General features: G+C 47.3%; 1 protein-coding gene across 1 annotated transcript in view; it reads right to left on the bottom strand.

Annotated features, from left to right (window-relative positions):
* Positions 1 to 593: 593 nt before the first annotated feature.
* Positions 594 to 21,410, bottom strand: part of LOC311123244 (zinc finger protein 827-like) — a gene marked incomplete at its 3' end in the record, with an annotated part of 60,258 nt that continues 39,441 nt past the window's right edge. The window contains exons 5-8 of the mRNA XM_084197500.1: positions 17,922 to 18,218; positions 3,226 to 3,456; positions 1,151 to 1,205; positions 594 to 694 (exon numbers count right to left, since the gene is read on the bottom strand). Of these exons, the coding sequence (XP_084053626.1) occupies positions 594 to 694; positions 1,151 to 1,205; positions 3,226 to 3,456; positions 17,922 to 18,218 (684 nt within the window). The remainder of the gene's footprint in view (positions 695 to 1,150; positions 1,206 to 3,225; positions 3,457 to 17,921; positions 18,219 to 21,410) is intronic.

The raw sequence follows: 21,410 nt of genomic DNA, 5'->3' as shown, positions 1-21,410 counted from the left end.
GGAGACAGTCATTTGGGCGAATTAACTATCAGGACACCCTTGACACATAGGAGCCAATCTGATTTTAATTAACTGGTGGATGGTGGTGGAGGGAGAGACGGGTGAGGCTGGCACAGGCTAATTACCCTCTGTATCTCTGCCTGCCTGCCGCAAGCACCACAGGGACAGCCACAGAGCCGCGGAGCATCCCCATTCCAGGGCCAGGGGAGGGGAGAGAATGGCAGGGCAGGGAGCCCCAAGGCTGGGTAGATGTGTGAGTGAGACGGGAGGTGGAGGCTCTGGAGGTGGAGGGATGGAGGAAGAGGGGTGGAGGAAGAGGGGTGGAGCAGAGAGGGTTGGCCAGAGTTGAGGCCTTGTGGCTGGGTAGATGTGTGAGAGAGTGAGGAAAGGCCTGGGGAGGTGGAAATGTGGCTGAGGAGGGTGGGAGGTTACTGTACTCAGCTGTGAGGGCCAACCTTCTGGCATGTGTACATTATGAGTGTGTGGCTCACTATAGAAGTCTGCCCACTGAATTGCATCTGTCTGTCTAGCTATCTGACAGTAAGTGTGTATGTGTCTGTCTATCTGTATGTGTGTGTGTGTGTGTGTCTCACCGTGGAGGGCTGTCCTAGCAGAGGAGCTGGCCTCTGCGGGGGAGGAGGACTTGGAGCGCTGGCTGAAGGGTGATTGTCTGAAGCGTTCGTCCAGGAAGGGGCTAGGAGCGGACACAACCACAGATGGAAACAGTCAGAGAACACACAGAGCAGTATCATGCCAGAACAGGTCACTAACTAACAAACAAACAAATGCTTATGGTAAAATATGATATCAATAGGCAATCAATATGATATCAAGCATTTCTTTTATAAAGTTGCAGAGTTCCAGGCCTCCCAATCTCGATGATAAACCAGAAGCCGTATACCAAAAAAGACTAACTGTACAAATAGCAGCTAAGTGGAAAAGAAGCCACTATATTCATCATGTCGAATGGTCGCTGGTTCGAATACCCGAGCCGACAAGGTGAAAAATCGGCCGATGTATCCTTGAGCAAGGCACTTAACCCTAATTTGCTCCAGGGGCGCCGTACTACTATGGCTGACCCTGTAAAACAACACATTTCACTGCACCTACCCGGTGTATGTGACAATACAACATATTTCTGTTGTCTTACCTGCTTATGCCCACCATGTTGCTGTCTTTGTGGTCGTTGGCTTTGCTGACTTTTTCTGCAACACAAAAAACATCACAACATCAAAGAGGGTCATTAACAACAATGAGAAATCATTAACAAGCCTTTTGTGGTTATGATCGAACCACGAAGCGGTTCTTCAGGGCATATTGATTATTCAATGTGACCTAGTGGTCAGTTTTGGTCTGATACTGATTTAAAGGTGCAATCTGGGATCTGGGAATCTGTTCAATGGTCAGTCCATGCATTTAGAGCGCCATCTATGAATTTGAGAGGGGTAACATTTCCCTAACCATTTTGCTGAAAGACGAATCCCAGATTGTAGCGTATAGTAGCACTGTGGTCATAGTAACATACTGTATTAAAACCCAGGGAAGTTGCATGGTTGTCCCGCTGCCTTGGCATATACTGTTTTAAGTGGTCAAAGTCAAAGAGATCATATTCAATTACTAGAGGGGCTATGTCATAAACCCTCAAAGTTCCAGAATGGTATAAAAATGGCAGCCATTGTGGTCAGGGAGAAATCCAAACCAGTCTAGATGGAATTAATGGCAGTAGAGGCATAGCTGATGCAATTACTGCTTTTACTTAAATGTTTCTGCATAAGTAAGGCATGTGATATCAGAAAATGTGTTAAATAATGAATTTTAGCCTAAAACATTGTCATATAATTATAACGTTTGTTCAGGTTTTAGACTGTATAAATAGCCTATGAAATATATGTAAACATTTACATTTTAGTCATTTAGCAGCGCTCTTATCCAGAGCGACTTACAGACCATAAATGTCTCAATGTTTGTTTTCTTGGATACAATATCAGTACTTGTTGCATTTACAACTTGTCCTATCGTCAACTGATTTCAGCCAGTGGATTGACGGCATTGTTTGTATGGAATGTTGGCATATTGGCAGTTAGTTTGAAAAATGATTGGAATCATTCCTGTTAAACTGGCTAACAAACACTGTGCAGATAATCTACAAAATTATTGTTTTACACAATATCTTATCATCACAGCACACTGGTTGACCAACTCCATGACCAAAATGGCTGACCTTTTATGCTGTCATAAGACCTTTCATGTCCATTAAAGTATTCTAATTCCTAATTCTATGGTCAGAGTAATAAAACCCAGGGAAGGTGTTTGATTGTCCCTCGGCTTCAGCAGCCTACTAGTGATGACCTCATCATAGCAGCCTCTTGCTCCCTGGGTGGCACTGCTCTAGTCGCCCCCCCCCCACCCACCCCCTCCTCTCCCTAACACCCCACTCCGCCACACCGCTCGCCAAGGACAGAGGTCTCTCCGCGTTGCCATGACGATGCCGCACGGGGAGAAATGTAAGGGGGGGGGGGATGGGGATTGAGAGAGGGGCGGAGGGGGGCTAGTGTGTGCAGCCAAGTGTGCTTGAGCCGGCATGTTTGAAAAGGAGTCGAGGAAGAGAGAGAGAAGGAGGGAGAGAGAGAAGGAGGAGAGGAGGGAGGGATGTGGGGGAAGACAGGCACTTTGCAGACACTGCTCCCTATGGGGGCTTGAGTGCGTATCGGTCTGTGTTTTTTTGTCACAATTTCCGAGGTGCTACTGTATAAGGCATTTAGGCGTAGCAATCAGAACTGGGGGTCTAGAGCTGGACAGCATAGCCTGAGTCTCCTGCACCCCCCCCCCCCCCCCCCACAACCCCCTCTTGGGGGACGCAGGCTCCACTTCAGGGCTCTGTCATCAGGCAATACAAACAGCTGTCTGCCGTCTCAATGTCATGGTCACGGCCAAGTAGAGAAGAAGTGTGTATAAAACCTACAGAGCACATTACAGGTAATATATAGTGTCCCCTAACCGCAGAGCCTCCAGAGGATGGAAGAGAAACAGAGATTTTATGGCTAACTATCACACCATGTTTCAAAGTTGACACCAAGGTGCCACAGAGAGGTGTGTGTGAATGTAGTCAGGGAGGTGTGTGTCGTGTGTGTGTGTGTACATGTGTGTGTATGTTTGAGAGATTGTGTGTGTCGTATGTGTGTATTAGAGCTGTTGTGTGTATGTATCATAGAGAACATTGCGCACCTGATAGTTGGAAGAGGAGCTCGGAGGCCATTTTGACCGATATGTCCTGGGAGAAGAGGTCTTGCTTCTGGGGGCGGGACAACGCCATTGGCTCACTCTTCTCACATGCACGTAAAGTGCTGAAGGCCAGCAGGTGAGAAGGGGGCGGTGCCGGGTCGCTGGGCGGGTCCACCTCCATAGGCTCTGCCTTCACCGTCACCTTCTGGTAGTGGGCAGCGTCCTTGTTGCTCTCTGGGGGAGGGGATTGGATGAGAGGACAGTGAGTAACAGGGTTGAATCTATGCGTTCCTGTGACAACTCCTAGCTACACTGAGTATACCAAACATTAGGAACACCTTCCTAATATTGAGTTGCACCCCCCCTTTGCCCTCAGAACAGCCTCAATTCGTTGGGGCATGGACTCTACAAGGTGATGAAAGTGTTCCACAGGGATGCTGGCCCATGTTGACTCCAATGTTTTCCACAGTTGTGTCAAGTTGGCAGGATGTCCTTTGGTGGTGGACCATTCTCGATACACACGGGAATAAGGGATCATAGCTTTTACCTGGATTCACCTGGTCAGTCTATGTCATGGAAAGAGCAGGTGTCCTTAATGTTTTGTAAATTTAGTGTATATATTAGGGAGGGAAGTCATTTGCCTTATAGTTTGAGAAAAGCCAGTTCTGTTTTAGCCAAAAGATTTATAATATATTTATACTGCATACAACTCTACTGGCTTTCCTCAAAGATGACTAGTAAGTGGATTTGATTCCCGGTAATGTCCTAATCTCTGCATTTTACAGATGATTCATGGATGTGTGTCTCATTCTCAAAATATAGCTAGCTAAGTTTATTTATTTACATTTACGTAATTTATCATACAAACCCTACATAGACTTCATATTACCTCATTGATGTTCAAAGAGAAATAACCTTTAAAAAAACCTTGTTAATGCCTTGAACATACCCTGAGGACATTCTGTACATTTAAATCAGACACAGACAAGATCTCTCATTCCACTCATACTTCAATCTTCATCCATCACAAGCACTCTAAACTCCGGAATGTCCTCACTCAACCTCTTCGAAATAATATGGGTCTGAATTCAAATGAAAATGTTTGGAATTCCAAAAATGTTAATGAAACCATGTAATAAAAACCTGGGCAGTAACATCCATTCAACCCCTAAAGCGCTCCGTTCCCGAGTGGATATTGTCTAGTTGTGTGATTATGTAGGGCTAGAGGGCATCACCACACACTCGCTCAGGAAGCTAGGCAGCTAGTACAGGTTCACTGCTGTGTGTGTGTGTGTGTGTGTGTGTGTGTGTGTGTGTGTGTGTGTGTGAGTGAGTGAGAGAGTGTGTGTGTGTATGTATGTATATATACTGCTCAAAAAAATAAAGGGAACACTTAAACAACACAATGTCACTCCAAGTCAATCACACTTCTGTGAAATCAAACTGTCCACTTAGGAAGCAACGCTGATTGACAATACATTTCACATGCTGTTGTGCAAATGGAATAGACAACAGGTGGAAATTATAGGCAATTAGCAAGACACCCCCAATAAAGGACTGGTTTTGCAGGTGGTGACCACAGACCACTTCTCAGTTCATATGCTTCCTGGCTGATGTTTTGGTCACTTTTGAATGCTGGCGGTGCTTTCACTCTAGTGGTAGCATGAGACGGAGTCTACAACCCACACAAGTGGCTCAGGTAGTGCAGCTCATCCAGGATGGCACATCAATGCGAGCTGTGGCAAGAAGGTTTGCTGTGTCTGTCAGCGTAGTGTCCAGAGCATGGAGGCGCTACCAGGAGACAGGCCAGTACATCAGGAGACGTGGAGGAGGCCGTAGGAGGGCAACAACCCAGCAGCAGGACTGCTACCTCCGCCTTTGTGCAAGGAGGAGCAGGAGAAGCACTGCCAGAGCCCTGCAAAATGACCTCCAGCAGGCCACAAATGTGCATGTGTCTGCTCAAACGGTCAGAAACAGACTCCATGAGGGTGGTATGAGGGCCCGACGTCCACAGGTGGGGGTTGTGCTTACAGCCCAACACCGTGCAGGACGTTTGGCATTTGCCAGAGAACACCAAGATTGGCAAATTCGCCACTGGCGCCCTGTGCTCTTCACAGATGAAAGCAGGTTCACACTGAGCATGTGACAGACGTGACAGAGTCTGTAGACGCCGTGGAGAACGTTCTGCTGCCTGCAACATCCTCCAGCATGACCGGTTTCGCGGTGGGTCAGTCATGGTGTGGGGGTGGCATTTCTTTGGGGGGGGGGGGTCGCACAGCCCTCCATGAGGTAGCCTGACTGCCATTAGGTTCCGAGATGAGATCCTCAGACCCCTTGTGAGACCATATGCTGGTGCGGTTGGCCCTGGGTTCCTCCTAATGCAAGACAATGCTAGACCTCATGTGGCTGGAGTGTGTCAGCAGTTCCTGCAAGAGGAAGGCATTGATGCTATGGACTGGCCCGCCCGTTCCCCAGACCTGAATCCAATTGAGCACATCTGGGACATCATGTCTCGCTCCATCCACCAACGCCACGTTGCACCACAGACTGTCCAGGAGTTGGCGGATGCTTTAGTCCAGGTCTGGGAGGAGATCCCTCAGGAGACCATCTGCCACCTCATCAGGAGCATGCCCAGGCATTGTAGGGAGGTCATACAGGCACGTGGAGGCCACACACACTACTGAGCCTCATTTTGACTTGTTTTAAGGACATTACATCAAAGTTGGATCAGCCTGTAGTGTGGTTTTCCACTTTAATTTTGATTTCCATTGATCATTTTTGTGTGATTTTGTTGTCAGCACATTCAACTATGTAAAGAAAAAAGTATTTCATAAGATTATTTCATTCATTCAGATCTAGGATGTGTTATTTTAGTGTTTTAGTGTTATTTTAGTGTTTTTGAGCAGTATATATATATATACATATATATATACACACACATATATATATACATATATACACACACATATATATATACATATATACACACACATATATATATACATATATACACACACACATACACACACACACACACACACACACACACACACACACACACACACACACACACACACACACACACACACACACACACACATACATACATACATATATATATATATATATATACACACACACACACACATATATATACACACACACACTTCTTCCCTAAATAGTTATTGCATAGTTTGGAGCTGTGCTTTGGGTCATTGTCCTGTTGTAGGAGGAAATTGGCTCCAATTAAGCGCTGTCCACAGGGTATGGCATGGCGTTGCAAAATGGAGTGATAGCCTTCCTTCTTCAAGATCCCTTTTACCCTGTACAAATCTCCCACTTTACCACCACCAAATCACCCCCAGACCATCACATTACATCAAGCACTCCTCCAACATCTTTTCATTTGGTCTGCGTCTCACAAATGTTCTTCTTTGTGATCCGAACACCTCAAACTTCGATTCGTCTGTCCATAACCCTTTTATCCAATCTTCCTCTGTCCAGCGTCTGTGTTCTTTTGCCCATCTTAATCTTTTCTTTTTATTGGCCAGTCTGAGATATGGCTTTTTCTTTGCAACTCTGCCTAGAAGGTCAGCATCCCGGAGTCGCCTCTTCACTGTCGATGTTGAGACTGGTGTTTTGCGGGTACTATTTAATGAAGCTGCCAGTTGAGGACCTGTGAGACGTCTGTTTCTCAAACTAGACACTAATGTATTTGTCCTCTTGCTCAGTTGTGCACCGGGGCCTCCCACTCCTCTTTCTATTCTGGTTAGAGCCAGTTTGCACTGTTCTGTGAAGGGAGTAGTACACAGCGTTGTACAAGATCTTCAGTTTCTTGGCAATTTCTCGCATGGAATAGCCTTCATTTCTCAGAACAAGAATAGACTAATGAGTTTCAGATGAAAGTTCTTTGTTTCTGGACATTTTGATCCTGTAATCAAACCCACAATTGCTGATGCTCCAGATACTCAACTAGTCTCAAGAATACCCGTTTTATTGCTTCTTTAAAATCAGCACAACAGTTTTCAGCTGTGCTAACATAATTGCAAAAGGGTTTTCTAATGATCAATTAGCCTTTTAAAATGATAAACTTGGATTAGCAAACACAACGTGCCATTGGAACACAGGACTGATGGTTGCTGATAATGGGCCTCTGTACGCCTATGTAGATATTCCATTAAAAATCATCCGTTTCCAGCTACAATAGCCATTTATAACATTAACAATGTCTACACTGTATTTCCGATCAATTTGATGTTATTTTAATGGACAACAAAATTGCTTTTCTTTCGAAAACAAGGACATTTCTAAGTGACCCCAAACATTTGAACGGTAGTGTATGTATGTATGTATGTATGTATGTGTGTGTGTGTGTGTGTGTGTGTGTGTGTGGGTCACAGAAGCACACAACATACAGGAAAGGGGATAGAGTGTGGTGTGTGTGTGGCTCAGTAAAGCACACAAAACAGAAAAGATGCTACCACCATTAAATATGAAACAGTACTACAGTAACCTCATTACAGCCCTATGGGCATTTTGAATGGAGGGAGGGGGGTGGGTGCTATGATGTTCTGAACTCAAACACTTCCTTGAAAACCTTTACAACATTTTGCTTCAGCTGCCATCAGAAACGAAAGATGAGAACACTTCTGATTCAACAGCGTTCGTTGTCTTTTCATATTTAGTTTTTCGTAAACCAGGACATCTCTTGGGAGATTAGAAAAATTGGTGTTGAAACAAAACAACTACGTTGGTTAGAGAATCCCTAACGGAGGAAAAACCTTCCCGTAAACTCCCCCCAAACCCCCCATCGCTCTGGTTATCAGACAGTGTTCAAGAGGTTAACCAAATAGCAGACGCTAAAAATAGTCCCGGCGGCCGGGTGGTAGATGGCATCAGGATCTCAGAGGTAACAGATCCTGACTGGCTCGTCCAGGGTGTGTGTGTGTGTGTGTGTGTGTGTGTGTGTGTAAGCAAGTGTGTGTGTGTGTGTGTGTGTGTGTGTAAGCAAATGTGTGTGTGTGTGGGGTGAGGAGCAGCAGGGAGCTCCAGCCATGCTGACACGGCCACTCATGGTGATTATGGATATATGAAATTTGGCCAGTAGCGAGGGGGGAGGGGTGGGAAGAGAGAGAGAGAGAGAGAGAGAGAGAGAGAGAGAGAGAGAGAGAGAGGGAGAGGGAGAGGGGGGAGGGAACGGGAGGGAGGGGTGAGAGGGAAGGCTGAGGTCAGCAGTATAGGAGAGAGAGAGAGAGCGATGGAGAGAGAGACAGAACGAGAGAGATAGATGGAGAGAGGCAGGGAAGGGAGAGGAGAGGCAGCGAGGCAGTAGTAACCCAGTGATGACCCTGCCCTCTCTGTGACCTCTCCTCTCCTCTCTCCTGGATGGCTGAGCCTGGGAGGGGCGGGGCTGGAGTGAGCCACCGTTGTCTGAACCAGACCTACATTGTGTGTATGTGGCGATGTGCGCGCCTGAGTGGTGTTTACAGTCTGAGTTTCAAGTGTGTGTCAGCGCGCCAGTGTGCGTGTGTGTGTGTGTGTGCGCGCATCAAATCAAATCTTATTTGCCACATGCTTCGTAAACAACAGGTGTGGACCAACAGTGAAATGCTTACCCAGGTGCATGCTAGCGCACCAGTGTGTGTGTGTAGTGTGTGTGCGATCGGCCCAGCGTGCCTGTGTGTGTACATTATGTATGTGAGCGCGTCCACCTGAGTGCGTTCTCTTTCCGGACCCAGGTTTCGGGGGTGGTGGTAGTCTAGCCAACACCCCCCCCCCCCCCCCCGTGTGGAGACACAACTGACACCCATCGGCTGACTAATCCCTTAATCAGGTGCCCAGAGCCAGGCAAGAGCAGAGCGGTCGTGGAGGAGGACTAGGGAGTGGTGGAGGGCGAGGGAGGGGTGGAGGGGGGAAGAGAGCGCTGCAAGGCCGGGGTCAACCAAGGGACAGGCAGTCTCACGTACGCTCCCGCCTGGGGTTCACCATCCCTGCCATCAGGGGCTGAGAGGACTGCTGAGCCCCACACACACACAGAGCTGGGATAAGCAGGCTTGCGTCACAGCAGAGATTCATAGAGCGGTCAGATGATCACACACACTCAGAAAGTAGATAAACACACTCTGCAGTGAAAACACATCAATGTCGGGGGGTCTAAGTGGTATATTTTGTGTCAAATTGCATGGCCTTCACTTGCCTATCTAGCGCAATAAAAACACACACACACACAGCGCTGTATGTCCGGGGTTATGACATTATGTTCTGGTGCCATAAAAAGCAGAATCCTGCTCCTGAGTGTGTGTGTGTGTGTGTGTGTGTGTGTGTGTGTGTGTGTGTGTCTCATCCCCTCTAGTGCAGGTAAGGTGCAACATTAAACCAGTTCACTTCTCCCAGCAAGTAGAGGGGTTGTGACCTCATAACTCCCACTACCTCTGTAGTGTAGTGTAGAGTCTCACACTTGCACACCTCTGACTGATCATATATGGTTTCGTATGGTACCATATACTGTAATGCTCTCAATGTACACATGTAGGCTATGTATGGTCTAATGCAGGGCTTTCCAACCCTGTTCCTGGAGAGCTACCCTCCTGTAGGTTTTTGCTCCAACCCCAGTTGTAACTAACCTGATTCAGCTTATCAACCAGCTAATTATTAGAATCAGGTGGGCTAGATTAAGGTTGGAGAGAAAACCTACAGGACGGTAGCTCTCCAGGAACAGGGTTGGAGAGCCCTGGTCTAAATGTATAGATATCACATTTACTTGACAATGCCTTCTTTGTCATATACCTTATTCGCGCAATGTATGATAGGTAGGCTATACATAGTCCAATATACAGTGAGGGAAAAAAGTATTTGATCCCCTGCTGATTTTGTACATTTGCCCACTGACAAAGACATGATCAGTCTATAATTTTAATGGTAGGTTTATTTGAACAGTGAGAGACAGAATAACAACAACAAAAATCCAGAAAAACGCATGTCAAAAATGTTATTAATTGATTTGCATTTTAATGAGGGAAATAAGTATTTGACCCCTCTGCAAAACATTACTTAGTCCTTGGTGGCAAAACCCTTGTTGGCAATCACAGAGGTCAGACGTTTCTTGTAGTTGGCCACCAGGTTTGCACACATCTCAGGAGGGATTTTGTCCCACTCCTCTTTGCAGATCTTCTCCAAGTCATTAAGGTTTCGAGGCTGACGTTTGGCAACTCGAACCTTTAGCTCTCTCCACAGATTTTCTATGGGATTAAGGTCTGGAGACTGGCTAGGCCACTCCAGGACCTTAATGTGCTTCTTCTTGAGCCACTCCTTTGTTGCCTTGGCTGTGTGTTTTGGGTCATTGTCATGCTGGAATACCCATCCACGACCCATTTTCAATGCCCTGGCTGAGGGAAGGAGGTTCTCACCCAAGATTTGACGGTACATGGCCCCGTCCATCGTCCCTTTGATGCGGTGAAGTTGTCCTGTCCCCTTAGCAGAAAAACACCCCCAAAGCATAATGTTTCCACCTCCAGTTTTGACAGTGGGTATGGTGTTCTTGGGGTCATAGGCAGCATTCCTCTTCCTCCAAACACGGCGAGTTGAATTGATGCCAAAGAGCTCCATTTTGGTCTCATCTGACCACAACACTTTCACCCAGTTCTCCTCGGAATCATTCAGATGTTCATTGGCAAACTTCAGACGGCCTTGTATATGTGCTTTCTTGAGCAGGGGGACCTTGCGGGTGCTGCAGGATTTCAGTCCTTCACGGCGTAGTGTGTTACCAATTGTTTTCTTGGTGACTATGGTCCCAGCTGCCTTGAGATCATTGACAAAATCCTCCCGTGTAGTTCTGGGCTGATTCCTCACCGTTCTCATGATCATTGCAACTCCACAAGGTGAGATCTTGCATGGAGCCCCATGCCGAGGGAGATTGACAGTTCTTTTGTGTTTCTACCATTTGCGAATAATCGCACCAACAGTTGTCACCTCCTCACCAAGCTGCTTGGCGACGGTCTTGTAGCCCATTCCAGCCTTGTGTAGGTCTACAATCTTGTCCCTGACATCCTTGGAGAGCTCTTTGGTCTTGGCCATGGTGGAGAGTTTGGAATCTGATTGATTGATTGCTTCTGTGGACAGGTGTCTTTTATACAGGTAACAAACTGAGATTAGGAGCACTCCCTTTAAGAGTGTGCTCCTAATCTCAGCTCGTTACCTGTATAAAAGACACCTGGGAGCCAGAAATCTTTCTGATTGAGAAGGGGTCAAATACTTATTTCCCTCATTAAAATGCAAATCAATTTATAACATTTTTTACATGCGTTTTTCTGGATTTGTTGTTATTCTGTCTCTCACTGTTCAAATAAACCTACCATTAAAATGATAGACTGATCATTTATTTGTCAGTGGGCAAACGTACAAAATCAGCAGGGGATTTCCCTCACTGTATATTATGTTGACATTGTGTGGATTGTGTTTAGGCTACATGATAATATATTCTGTATCTTTAGAGAGTCATATGCTATCTAGTATACTGTAATCTTCTCTCAATATCAGGTTATATTAACATACACCAACGTAAACATACGCTGTACATGTCGTATTTAATCTGACAAATATATGTTTGTTTTCACCTGACAATGGAAGTGACTGGGGTTTGTGGGCTGCTCTGTTTTGCTGTTCACCTTTGACCTTCGGTGTCTGCTCCAATCAGAATGTACAGACAGTCTGACTGTGTGCGTGTATATAGGTGAGGAGAGGACAACTCTGGCTAGCAGTAAAGCCCTATAGCTAACAGCCAGACAGCCATACCACGCCATTACTGATTCAACACATGCAAAGCTATCTTATCATACTGCAAGGTATACCTTTGATGCATCGACAGAGGGGGAAATACAGAGATGAGCTGGGAGAGACACATGGATGCAGTGAGGGAGGAAGAGAGGATGCGAGTAAAGGATAAAAAAAGGAGGAGAGTGCCAGGGAGAGGAAGACCCTGAGGGAGAGAGAGAGAGAGAGAGAAAGATGAGTGAGTGAGAGAAGGAGATGGATAAGACGAGGAGGAGTCATAAAATTACATCCTCTCCTCTCTCTCTTTTCTCATCCCCTTGCTCTCCCTCTCTGGGCGACCTGCTCAGAAAGGGGTGAAGAGTTCAGCTGCTTCAAAAGGCTGCAGTGGTGGAAGACAATGTGTCAGCTGGGGAGAGAAACAGCAGCAGCAGCCTAGCCTGCAGCAGACAGAGACTGATCTTAGACCAGTTACCTCTTATTCAGCCTGGAGCGGGAGGGGTGATACTGCTGCTACATCTGTTCCCAGATCTGCTGGTACTGTAGCGTTCAATAATTCAGTACAATTGTGATGCAACGCTTGCACTGAGACCAAGGGAGAGTGGTGTGTTTGTTACACACACACACACAGAGACAGATATAGAGAGAGAGAGAGACAGAGGGGGGGGGGGGGGTTCAAAGACCCAATAGTCCCTAAGGGGATGAGTGCCTAAAGATATCACTGCCACTGTAAGACTAGATGTACCAGGAAGGGAGGTGGGCAGAGAGAGGGCAAGGCCAGGGCACTGAGGCAGAGTGGAATAGGCTTAGCATCAGGATATACTGAACAAAAATATAAATGCAACATGCAACAATTTCAACGATTTTACTGAGTCACAGTTCATTTAAGGAAATCAGTCAATTGAAATAAATTAATAAGCCTGGGAGGGCATAGGCCCACCCACTGGGGAGCCAGGCCCAGCCAATCAGAATGTGTTTTTCCCCACAAAAGGGGTTTATTATAGACAGTAATACTCCTCAGTTTCATCAGCTGTCTGGGTGGCTGGTCTAAGACGATGGTGAAGCAGCCGGATGTGGAAGTCCTGGGCTGGCGTGGTCTGCGGTTGGGAGGCCGGTTGGACGTACTGCCAAATTCTCTAAAACGACCACTCTGCTCTTGCCTTGCTCTGGGCATTCAATTCTCTGGCAACAGCTCTGGTGGACATTCCTACAGTCAGCATGCCAATTGCATGCGCCCTCAACTTGAGACATCTATGGCATTGTGTTATGTGAAAAATATATATTTAGGAGTGGCCTTTTATTGTCCCCAGCACAAGGTGCACCTGTGTAATGATCATGCTGTTTAAATCAGCTTCTTGATATGCCACAATCTTTTAAATATTCTGATCTGTGGGGGAAAAAAGTATTTAGTCAGCCACCTATTGTGCAAGTTCTCCCACTTAAAAAGATGAGAGTGGCCTGTAATTTTCATCATAGGTACACGTCAACTATGACAGACAAAAAAATGTTTCTCCAGAAAATCACATTGTATGATTTTTAATGAATTTATTTGCAGATTATGGCGGAAAATAAGTATTTGGTCACCTACAAACAAGCAAGATTTCTGGCTCTCACAGACCTGTAACTTCTTCTTTAAGAGGCTCCTCTGTCCTCCACTCGTTACCTGTATTAATGGCACCAAATTGTAGACCTGCACCAGGCTGGGAAGACTGAATCTGCAATAGGTAAGCAGCTTGGTTTGAAGAAATCAACTGTGGGAGCAATTATTAGGAAATGGAAGACATACAAGACCACTGATAATCTCCCTCGATCTGGGGCTCCACGCAAGATCTCACCCCGTGGGGTCAAAATGATCACAAGAACGGTGAGCAAAAATCCCAGAACCACACGGGGGGACCTAGTGAATGACCTGCAGAGAGCTGGGACCAAAGTAACAAAGCCTACCATCAGTAACACACTACGCCGCCAGGGACTCAAATCCTGCAGTGCCAGACGTGTCCCCCTGCTTAAGCCAGTACATGTCCAGGCCTGTCTGAGGTTTGCTAGAGTGCATTTGGATGATCCAGAAGAGGATTGGGAGAATGTCATATTGTCAGATGAAACCAAAATAGAACTGATCCGTGTAAAGGAAAGAATGAATGGGGCCATGCATCGTGAGATTTTGAGTGAAAACCTCCTTCCATCAGCAAGGGCATTGAAGATGAAACGTGGCTGGGTCTTTCAGCATGACAATGATCCCAAACACACCGACCGGGCAACGAAGGAGTGGCTTTGTAAGAAGCATTTCAAGGTCCTGGAGTGGCCTAGCCAGTCTCCAGATCTCAACCCCATATAAAATCTTTGGAGGGAGTTGAAAGTCCATGTTGCCCAGCGACAGCCCCAAAACATCACTGCTCTAGGAAAGATCTGCATGGAGGAATGGGCCAAAATACCAGCAACAGTGTGTGAAAACCTTGTGAAGACTTACAGAAAACGTTTGACCTGTGTCATTGCCAACAAAGGGTATATAACAAAGTATTGAGAAACTTTTGTTATTGACCAAATACTTATTTTCCACCATAATTTGCAAATAAATTCATAAAAATCCTACAATGTGATTTTCTGGATTTTTTCTTCTAATTTTGTCTGTCATAGTTGACTTGTACCTATGATGACAATTACAGGCCTCTCTCATCTTTTTAAGTGGGAGAACTTGCACAATTGGTGGCTGACTAAATACTTTTTTTCCCCACTGTATGTGTGTGTGAGAGGGTGTATCCTCTAGTCCAACTCTCAGACCAATCTCTTTGACAAGACGCCTTCAGGTTCTACTACAGCCCACATCACTTTAACCACACACCCCCAACTGGGACGCCATGTCAGGTACACTCGTCTTAATTAGCAAGGTAATGACCTTCGGCGTTGGGGGCGACGGAAGACGAAACGGAGGGGGTTATATTGGGACGGAAATAGGCTCACTGCTAGAAGAAGGGTGTGATTTCACACCCATGGTAGGGTGAGAAGGGGAGATGGAATCAGGGACAGTGGGTGGCAGGGACATCGTCACCACACTCTGCCGGCCTGGGACACTAAGTATCACTTCGGGCACTGTACCCCCCCCACCCCCTCCTCCCGGTCCCCTGATGTCCTTCTGTACCCTCTATACCAGTACCCATCTGCTAACAGGCACTAGCAGGCGTTAGCCAGCAGCGCAGGGGACTGTTTAGCCCTACTGTAATTAGCCCCTAGACGCTAACCGTGCTAACAGCATGTGGAGAGAGGCCGCTACCGCCACCACCGTCATTTGATAAGGAGCGAGAGAGAGAGAGCGCGAAAAACAGAAGTGACCTAGTTAAAGCAGTGATGCAACACACTACAGTACAATGGCCAGTTTCGATGACAGTCCTCCTATCTCTCCTGATGGTTGCCTTGGTCAACTGAAAATGAACTAGTCTGGTAATTGAATTACATCTAGCCTATTCGATATTAGTGGGTTTAAGGTGGAGCCTCTCTGGTAACAATCGATTTAACCAATCTATTGTCCCTATCTATTGTAAGATCTCCAGTGTTTTTCAATCTGTGCTCAATCACACCCATGTGACTTTCTTTCAGCCAACAGCACGCCTCTCTGCGCCGGAGTTGACCTCCTTGTTGACCTCGGCAAGGGGTCAGAGGTGACGGAGTAGACGTCCTTGGAACCTTGTGGCCGTGTGACGCAGATGACTCATACGGAGTTGACCCTCCCCCGTTCCTCTCTCTAACCTCAAGGCCGTCCGACTGAGGGGCCAGACTCACTGTCACAGCCATCACACCAGACAACCTTTTCTCCTACTCCCGCTCTCCCTTAGATGACCTCGCTGCTGTTGTCATGACGATGGATGACGGCACTACTGTCTCTACTAAGCTCCGGGGGGGGGGATTTAGGAGCACAATGAAAGAGATTTGAAGTATTCAAGCTAGAATCCTTCATTTTTCTAGGCGCATGCTGCTAAATGACAAAGGCTAACAGGCTAACTGGCCAATGTTAACTACACTGACAAGCTATCAGGCTAATGGCTTCGGCTCTGAAGGCTAGCGGAGGCTAAAGGAGGATGTGGTGGTGTGGTGAGCATGTCAGCCCAGAGGTGGGGAAACAGAACAAAGGACAAGCAGCAGTACAGTGGAGGAATCACTCAGAGACTTCCCACCTCCTCTCTCTTCCCCTCGCTCTCTCACTCACTCACTCTCTCTCTCTCGTACACACTCACCATCTCTGTCAAGCACGCACACACACACACACACACACCAGAGCTGCACACGTGTAGTGTAGTGTGTGTGTGTGTGGTGTATAGTCTAATGTAGTGTAGTGTATAGTGTGTGTGTGGTGTATAGTGTAATGTAGTGTAGTGTAACAGCGCTCCCAGGCAGTGACTATGACTCACTGTGAACACTGGGCGACCCAGAGAGAACCAGAGAACAGAACAATGGCAGCTGGTGTGTGAGGTGTCCATCAAACACACGCTGGTACAGGATGAGATGAGAGGCCAGGGATGGATGGAGCTGAGAGAACACCACACACCCAGCAGCAAATACACGGACGCACAAACACACACACACAGTACTGTTCCCTCGGAGCATGGAATTAAACATAAACAAGAGATCACACACACACCCACCCACCACCAACACAACACCTACAGCACACACAACCTACAAGCTACACACAGACACACTAGAACCAATTAGACACTTGATTAGCGTAGAGAGACACAGCTCTCACACTGTGGACAAACACATGCCCAACACACACACTTGATCTGTGCCACACACTTGACCGTACATTCAGCTGAAGCTAAAACAAGCAGATAGGTTATACCTTCGTTATAACACGCTGTAATTGCCTACTGTAATTACGGAGCAGCGAATAACATGAAACATGCTAAATCTAGCACACGGTTTAGGACAGGGTGTTCTTTTTCATATAGTCGAGGGTGAGGGGGGGCTCTCGTATGGTATGACATAACCTGTACTGCAGCAGTAATAACAGAAAACATGGTCAAACTATAAGACAGTTTAGGACAGGGTGTTCTTTCTATGTCTTTCTTTGGTTCCATCATCTCTGTTTTCAGAGAGAGGGGTGAGGGTGAGAGGGGGGCAGGTTTGAGATTCACTGTAGCGCACCGTTGGAGATGGACCCAGCAGCCATCGATTGGTTTGTTTCGGACGGGGGACCACAGGATGGGAAAAGGATATTGACTGAACAACATGAAAAATAATTGACCCTTCTACCCATATTCCACCCCAAAAACTTGGAGGAGAAGGCAGGAGGGAAAGAGAGAGAAAGAAAGAAAAACAGAGAGATGGAAGTGGAGAGGAATACGCAGGAGGGAGAGAAAGATAAAGAGATGGAGAAAGAAAATGGAGGGGTCGAGAGAGGACTTTGACCTGGATATTGCCATGGGAGAACACAAAGGCTTTGGAGCCAAAATATAGAGTGTTGGGTCTCAGTGAAAGAGATAAACATTTCACAGTACAATGGTTTTCACCTGTACCTCACCTTTGACAACTCTTCCATTTTACTTTTCTATGGTGAGTCATAGACTAAAGATACAATGCTTTTACACATGTCCTTATATGGCAGTGACCTGGGTCAACTTTGACCTCTCCACTGATGAATTACTATTGGCTGATTTAAGGCACTGTAACTGTACAACGTTGACCCCATCAATAGCAGAATAGATTGAGGACGACCCTTTCTCTGCAATCTCCAGATCAACATGGGTGAATTCTTTATTAGCTCACTGAGTAGAGATTAAAAAGACTTGCACGCCGTGTCAGTACATAGGTCAAGTTAAGGTTTGTGGAGCTCATTTGAATTCAATCCAATCTCAACTTGCACTATCCTATATAGAGAAACACCAATGAATGAACGCACGCACTACCTCCTCACCCACCCACACAGCCCATTACCTTACCTGACAGCTTCATCAGCAGCTCAGACGCCACCTTGAAGTTGATGTCCTGGCTGAGGAGACTGTTCTTGTTCCCCATGGGGCTTCCCTCCCGTCCCTTCAGGGGGCCCCTGTGGCCCCCACTGTCTGCTGTGACCTCTGCTGGCCCCGTGCCCCCCAGCGCCGCGCCATGCTCCTGGTAGAAGGAGGAGTAGCTGGGCTGGCTCCTGGGGCTCCTTCGTACCTCTTCCTCCTCGGTCCGGGGTTCCTGCTTCAGATGGAAGGACTGTGGAGCCTTCAGGGCTTCCTTCTGGTTGGCCGCTACACAGAGAGACAGAGAGAGAGACAGAGAGAGAGAGAGAGAGAGAGAGAGAGAGAGACAGAGAGAGACAGAGAGAGACAGAGAGAGAGACAGAGACAGAGAGAGAGAGAGACAGAGAGAGACAGAGACAGAGAGAGAGACAGAGACAGAGAGAGACAGAGAGAGAGAGAGAGAGAGAGAGAGAGAGAGAGAGAGAGAGAGAGAGAGAGAGAGAGATAGAAGGTTAGAGGATAGAGGATAGAGAGGAGGAAAGGTGAGAGTGAGAGGGGTCACATGGACAAATGAAAGAGGAGAGAGGGGAAGGAGATAGGGTGGGGAAAAGCCATATTGGTGAGAGAGGTGAGGGTCAAGAGAAACGAGAGGGAAGATAGATAGAGGGTTTGAAGAGGGTTGTTTGTGAGAGATCCTCAACTATCTGTGGAATGATACAGTGTGGACTGTGGCAGAAGAGCAGGGTTCAACTGGGGTTTTCTCCATGTGGCAGTTGATCACATAAACCCAGCAATAACATAGCGCTGGTCACATGGTACAGCACGTGGTCGTGTGTCTGCATTCTACAGTCTTCTGTCTTCTTATTTTGTACCTCAAACCACACAGGAACATAGTCATACACACCACACACACACACTGTGTGAGAGAGAGAGAGAGAGAGAGCAAATCAGATTGAGGATGACAGTAGGTTTCGTAAGCGGTCTGTTATTTCGAGAGAGAGCTGAAAGTCCCTGGTCTGGACCAGCAGTGAACAGTGAATCCTAGGATCCTGGGGCACAGTGGGCCAGCACAGATGGTAGGACCTAATGACTGACTCTCTCACTCTGTCCAGGTCCGCAGGGCATCTCTAACCAAATCCTCCTGTTCTCTTTCTCTACATCTTTACTTCTCTCTCTCTCTCTCACACACACACACACACCAAAAAGCCATTGAGTTACAGACCTACATGCTACAGTCAAAGGTAGGCTTGCTAATACACAGATGATGATACTAAATTGTATCTACAGAGTGTAGATACACCTAGGTGTGTGTGTGTGTGTGTTTGTAGGGAAACTGGGTCACATCTAATCCCGCCTTAGATGAATAATTAATAATTAGACATGGAGCAACTTCTGATCGCCGCCAAGAAAACACAGGGGCCAACGGTGCCTCAATGCTTTGTGGCCATGGTTCTCTTACGCTCCTCCATATCTCACTGCTGTCTCTCTCCTCTCACACACACACCTTAGGGTCGGTTATCACTTTTGGGTCGACGGCTGTCCAGTTTCCTCCGGCCCCAGCATAGATCAGCTCCCCTGCTCACCTGCTCCTCACCCTCCCATCACACCTAACATCTCCGGCCGCCACAGGCCTGCCGCGGGGCCACCCGTGTCATAAATCTGCGTCAGCTCCGGCCATCTGATTAATGATGATGCACGGCGGAGGGACAGAGGGGGACAGAGCGCTCAGGTACGAGAGGACAGGAGCCACACTGACAGAAGCACCCTGTGGGTGGACCTGCTAGACCTAGACCGCCCATGCTGTGCCACACACACCACAGTACCCTCCACCAGCCTGGCTGGTAGTAGGGGGGCGGAGGGGGTGCATGAGGCCTAGTGGGAGGCCTGCAAAGGGGGGACAGTGACCTTCACGTAAGGGGTTAGGGGTCGCGGCAGCACCACCAGCTGGAAATGTCACACTGTCAGATGTCAGCGGGCAGGCTCGGTGGTGGAGTGTGTGTGTGTGTGTGTGTCGGATGTCAGCGGACAGGCTAAGTATAACCTGGTCAGCACCTGGAAGGACGTCCTCTAATTAAGAGTGTGTTCAGGCCATGTTGGATCAAACAGGGACAGCAGGCTTCACTGTGGCCCTGGCGAGGCCTACATACACGCCAACTCTATTGCAGACGACTTGCACTTTCACACCCCCACCCTGACCGTACTCCACCGGAACAAACACAACCCTCAAGACGCCGTGGACGCGGTGCTTACACACACAAAAGTCCCTCCACTCCAGTGACCTTTCTGCTGGGCCCTATAAATAGCAGCGTATTTCAACTCTCCCAATCTGAGTTACGGAGACCACTCAATTATTTAGTAGCCTAATCTGAGGATGTTTTTATTTATCCAGTCGGGAAGTGGAGTAACACAAAAAACGCACAAGTGTAGCGTACCGTAACTATTCCATTTAGCAGATGCTTTTTCCCTGCGGCAATCAAACCCATGACTGACATTGCTAGCGCCACACTCTTACCAACTGCGCCACGCTCTTACCAACAGCGCCACGCTCTTACCAACTGCGCCACGCTCTTACCAACTGCGCCACGCTCTTACCAACTGCGCCACGCTTTTCTACTACTGCTACATCCACGACTACTACTGCATCCACAACTACTACTGCTCCTACTACTAGTACTACTGCATCCACTACTACTACTACTACTACTACTACTACTACTACTACTACTACTACTACTACTACTACTACTACTACTACTACTACTACTACTACTACTACTACTACTACTACTACTACTACTACTACTACTACTACTACTACTACTACTACTGCTACTACTGCTACTGCTACTACTACTACTACTACTACCAACCACCATAGTTTAAGCTGTCATTCATGATAGTGGTGCGCTGTGCTTAGCTTTATTTCACCCAAAGAAAATGACAGAAGTCGAATTACAGTACTTTGACTATGCACACGGTTTAACTCTCTGTAGCACGCCAACTTCCCCCTTCCCCCAAATGCAAATCGGTGTATCGGTCAGAGTTGAGGAAATAACCAACAGCCATCTCTGGGTGATGTGATGAGAAGCTTTCTGGCTGGCCTGGTCTGAGTGAAAGAATATGTATACCATCTCTGCCGCCAGTGTAGCAGGCGGGGGCACCCGTGTGTAGTAGAGATTTCTTCCTGGCCTGTGTGAATGAATATGTATACCATCCCTGCCGCCAATGTATCGGTGGGGGCATCTGATCCGTGGCAGCCTCATGTCGTGTATAGCAGTTATACTGCCTCTGGCCGAGAAGTGACTATCCATCTTTGCCTGCCTCCAATGTAGCGGTTCAGTGGCAGCTTTCCCATCGGGTTTAGTAGTAGTAGTACACTAGGGTTCATCCTGTCTCTGTCTGTCTGTGGCCCAGGGGTGATGGTGCTATCAGCCTGTCTCTGTGTTATCACGGCCTGCTGACATGCCACCAGCCAGCCAG

Source organism: Coregonus lavaretus, assembly GCF_964263955.1.
Source record: "Coregonus lavaretus genome assembly, contig: HAP1_SCAFFOLD_2544, whole genome shotgun sequence".
NCBI classification, from domain to species: domain Eukaryota; kingdom Metazoa; phylum Chordata; class Actinopteri; order Salmoniformes; family Salmonidae; genus Coregonus; species Coregonus lavaretus.
Note: the sequence above shows the minus strand (reverse complement) of the source record. Positions and strands in the feature narration are given on the sequence as shown.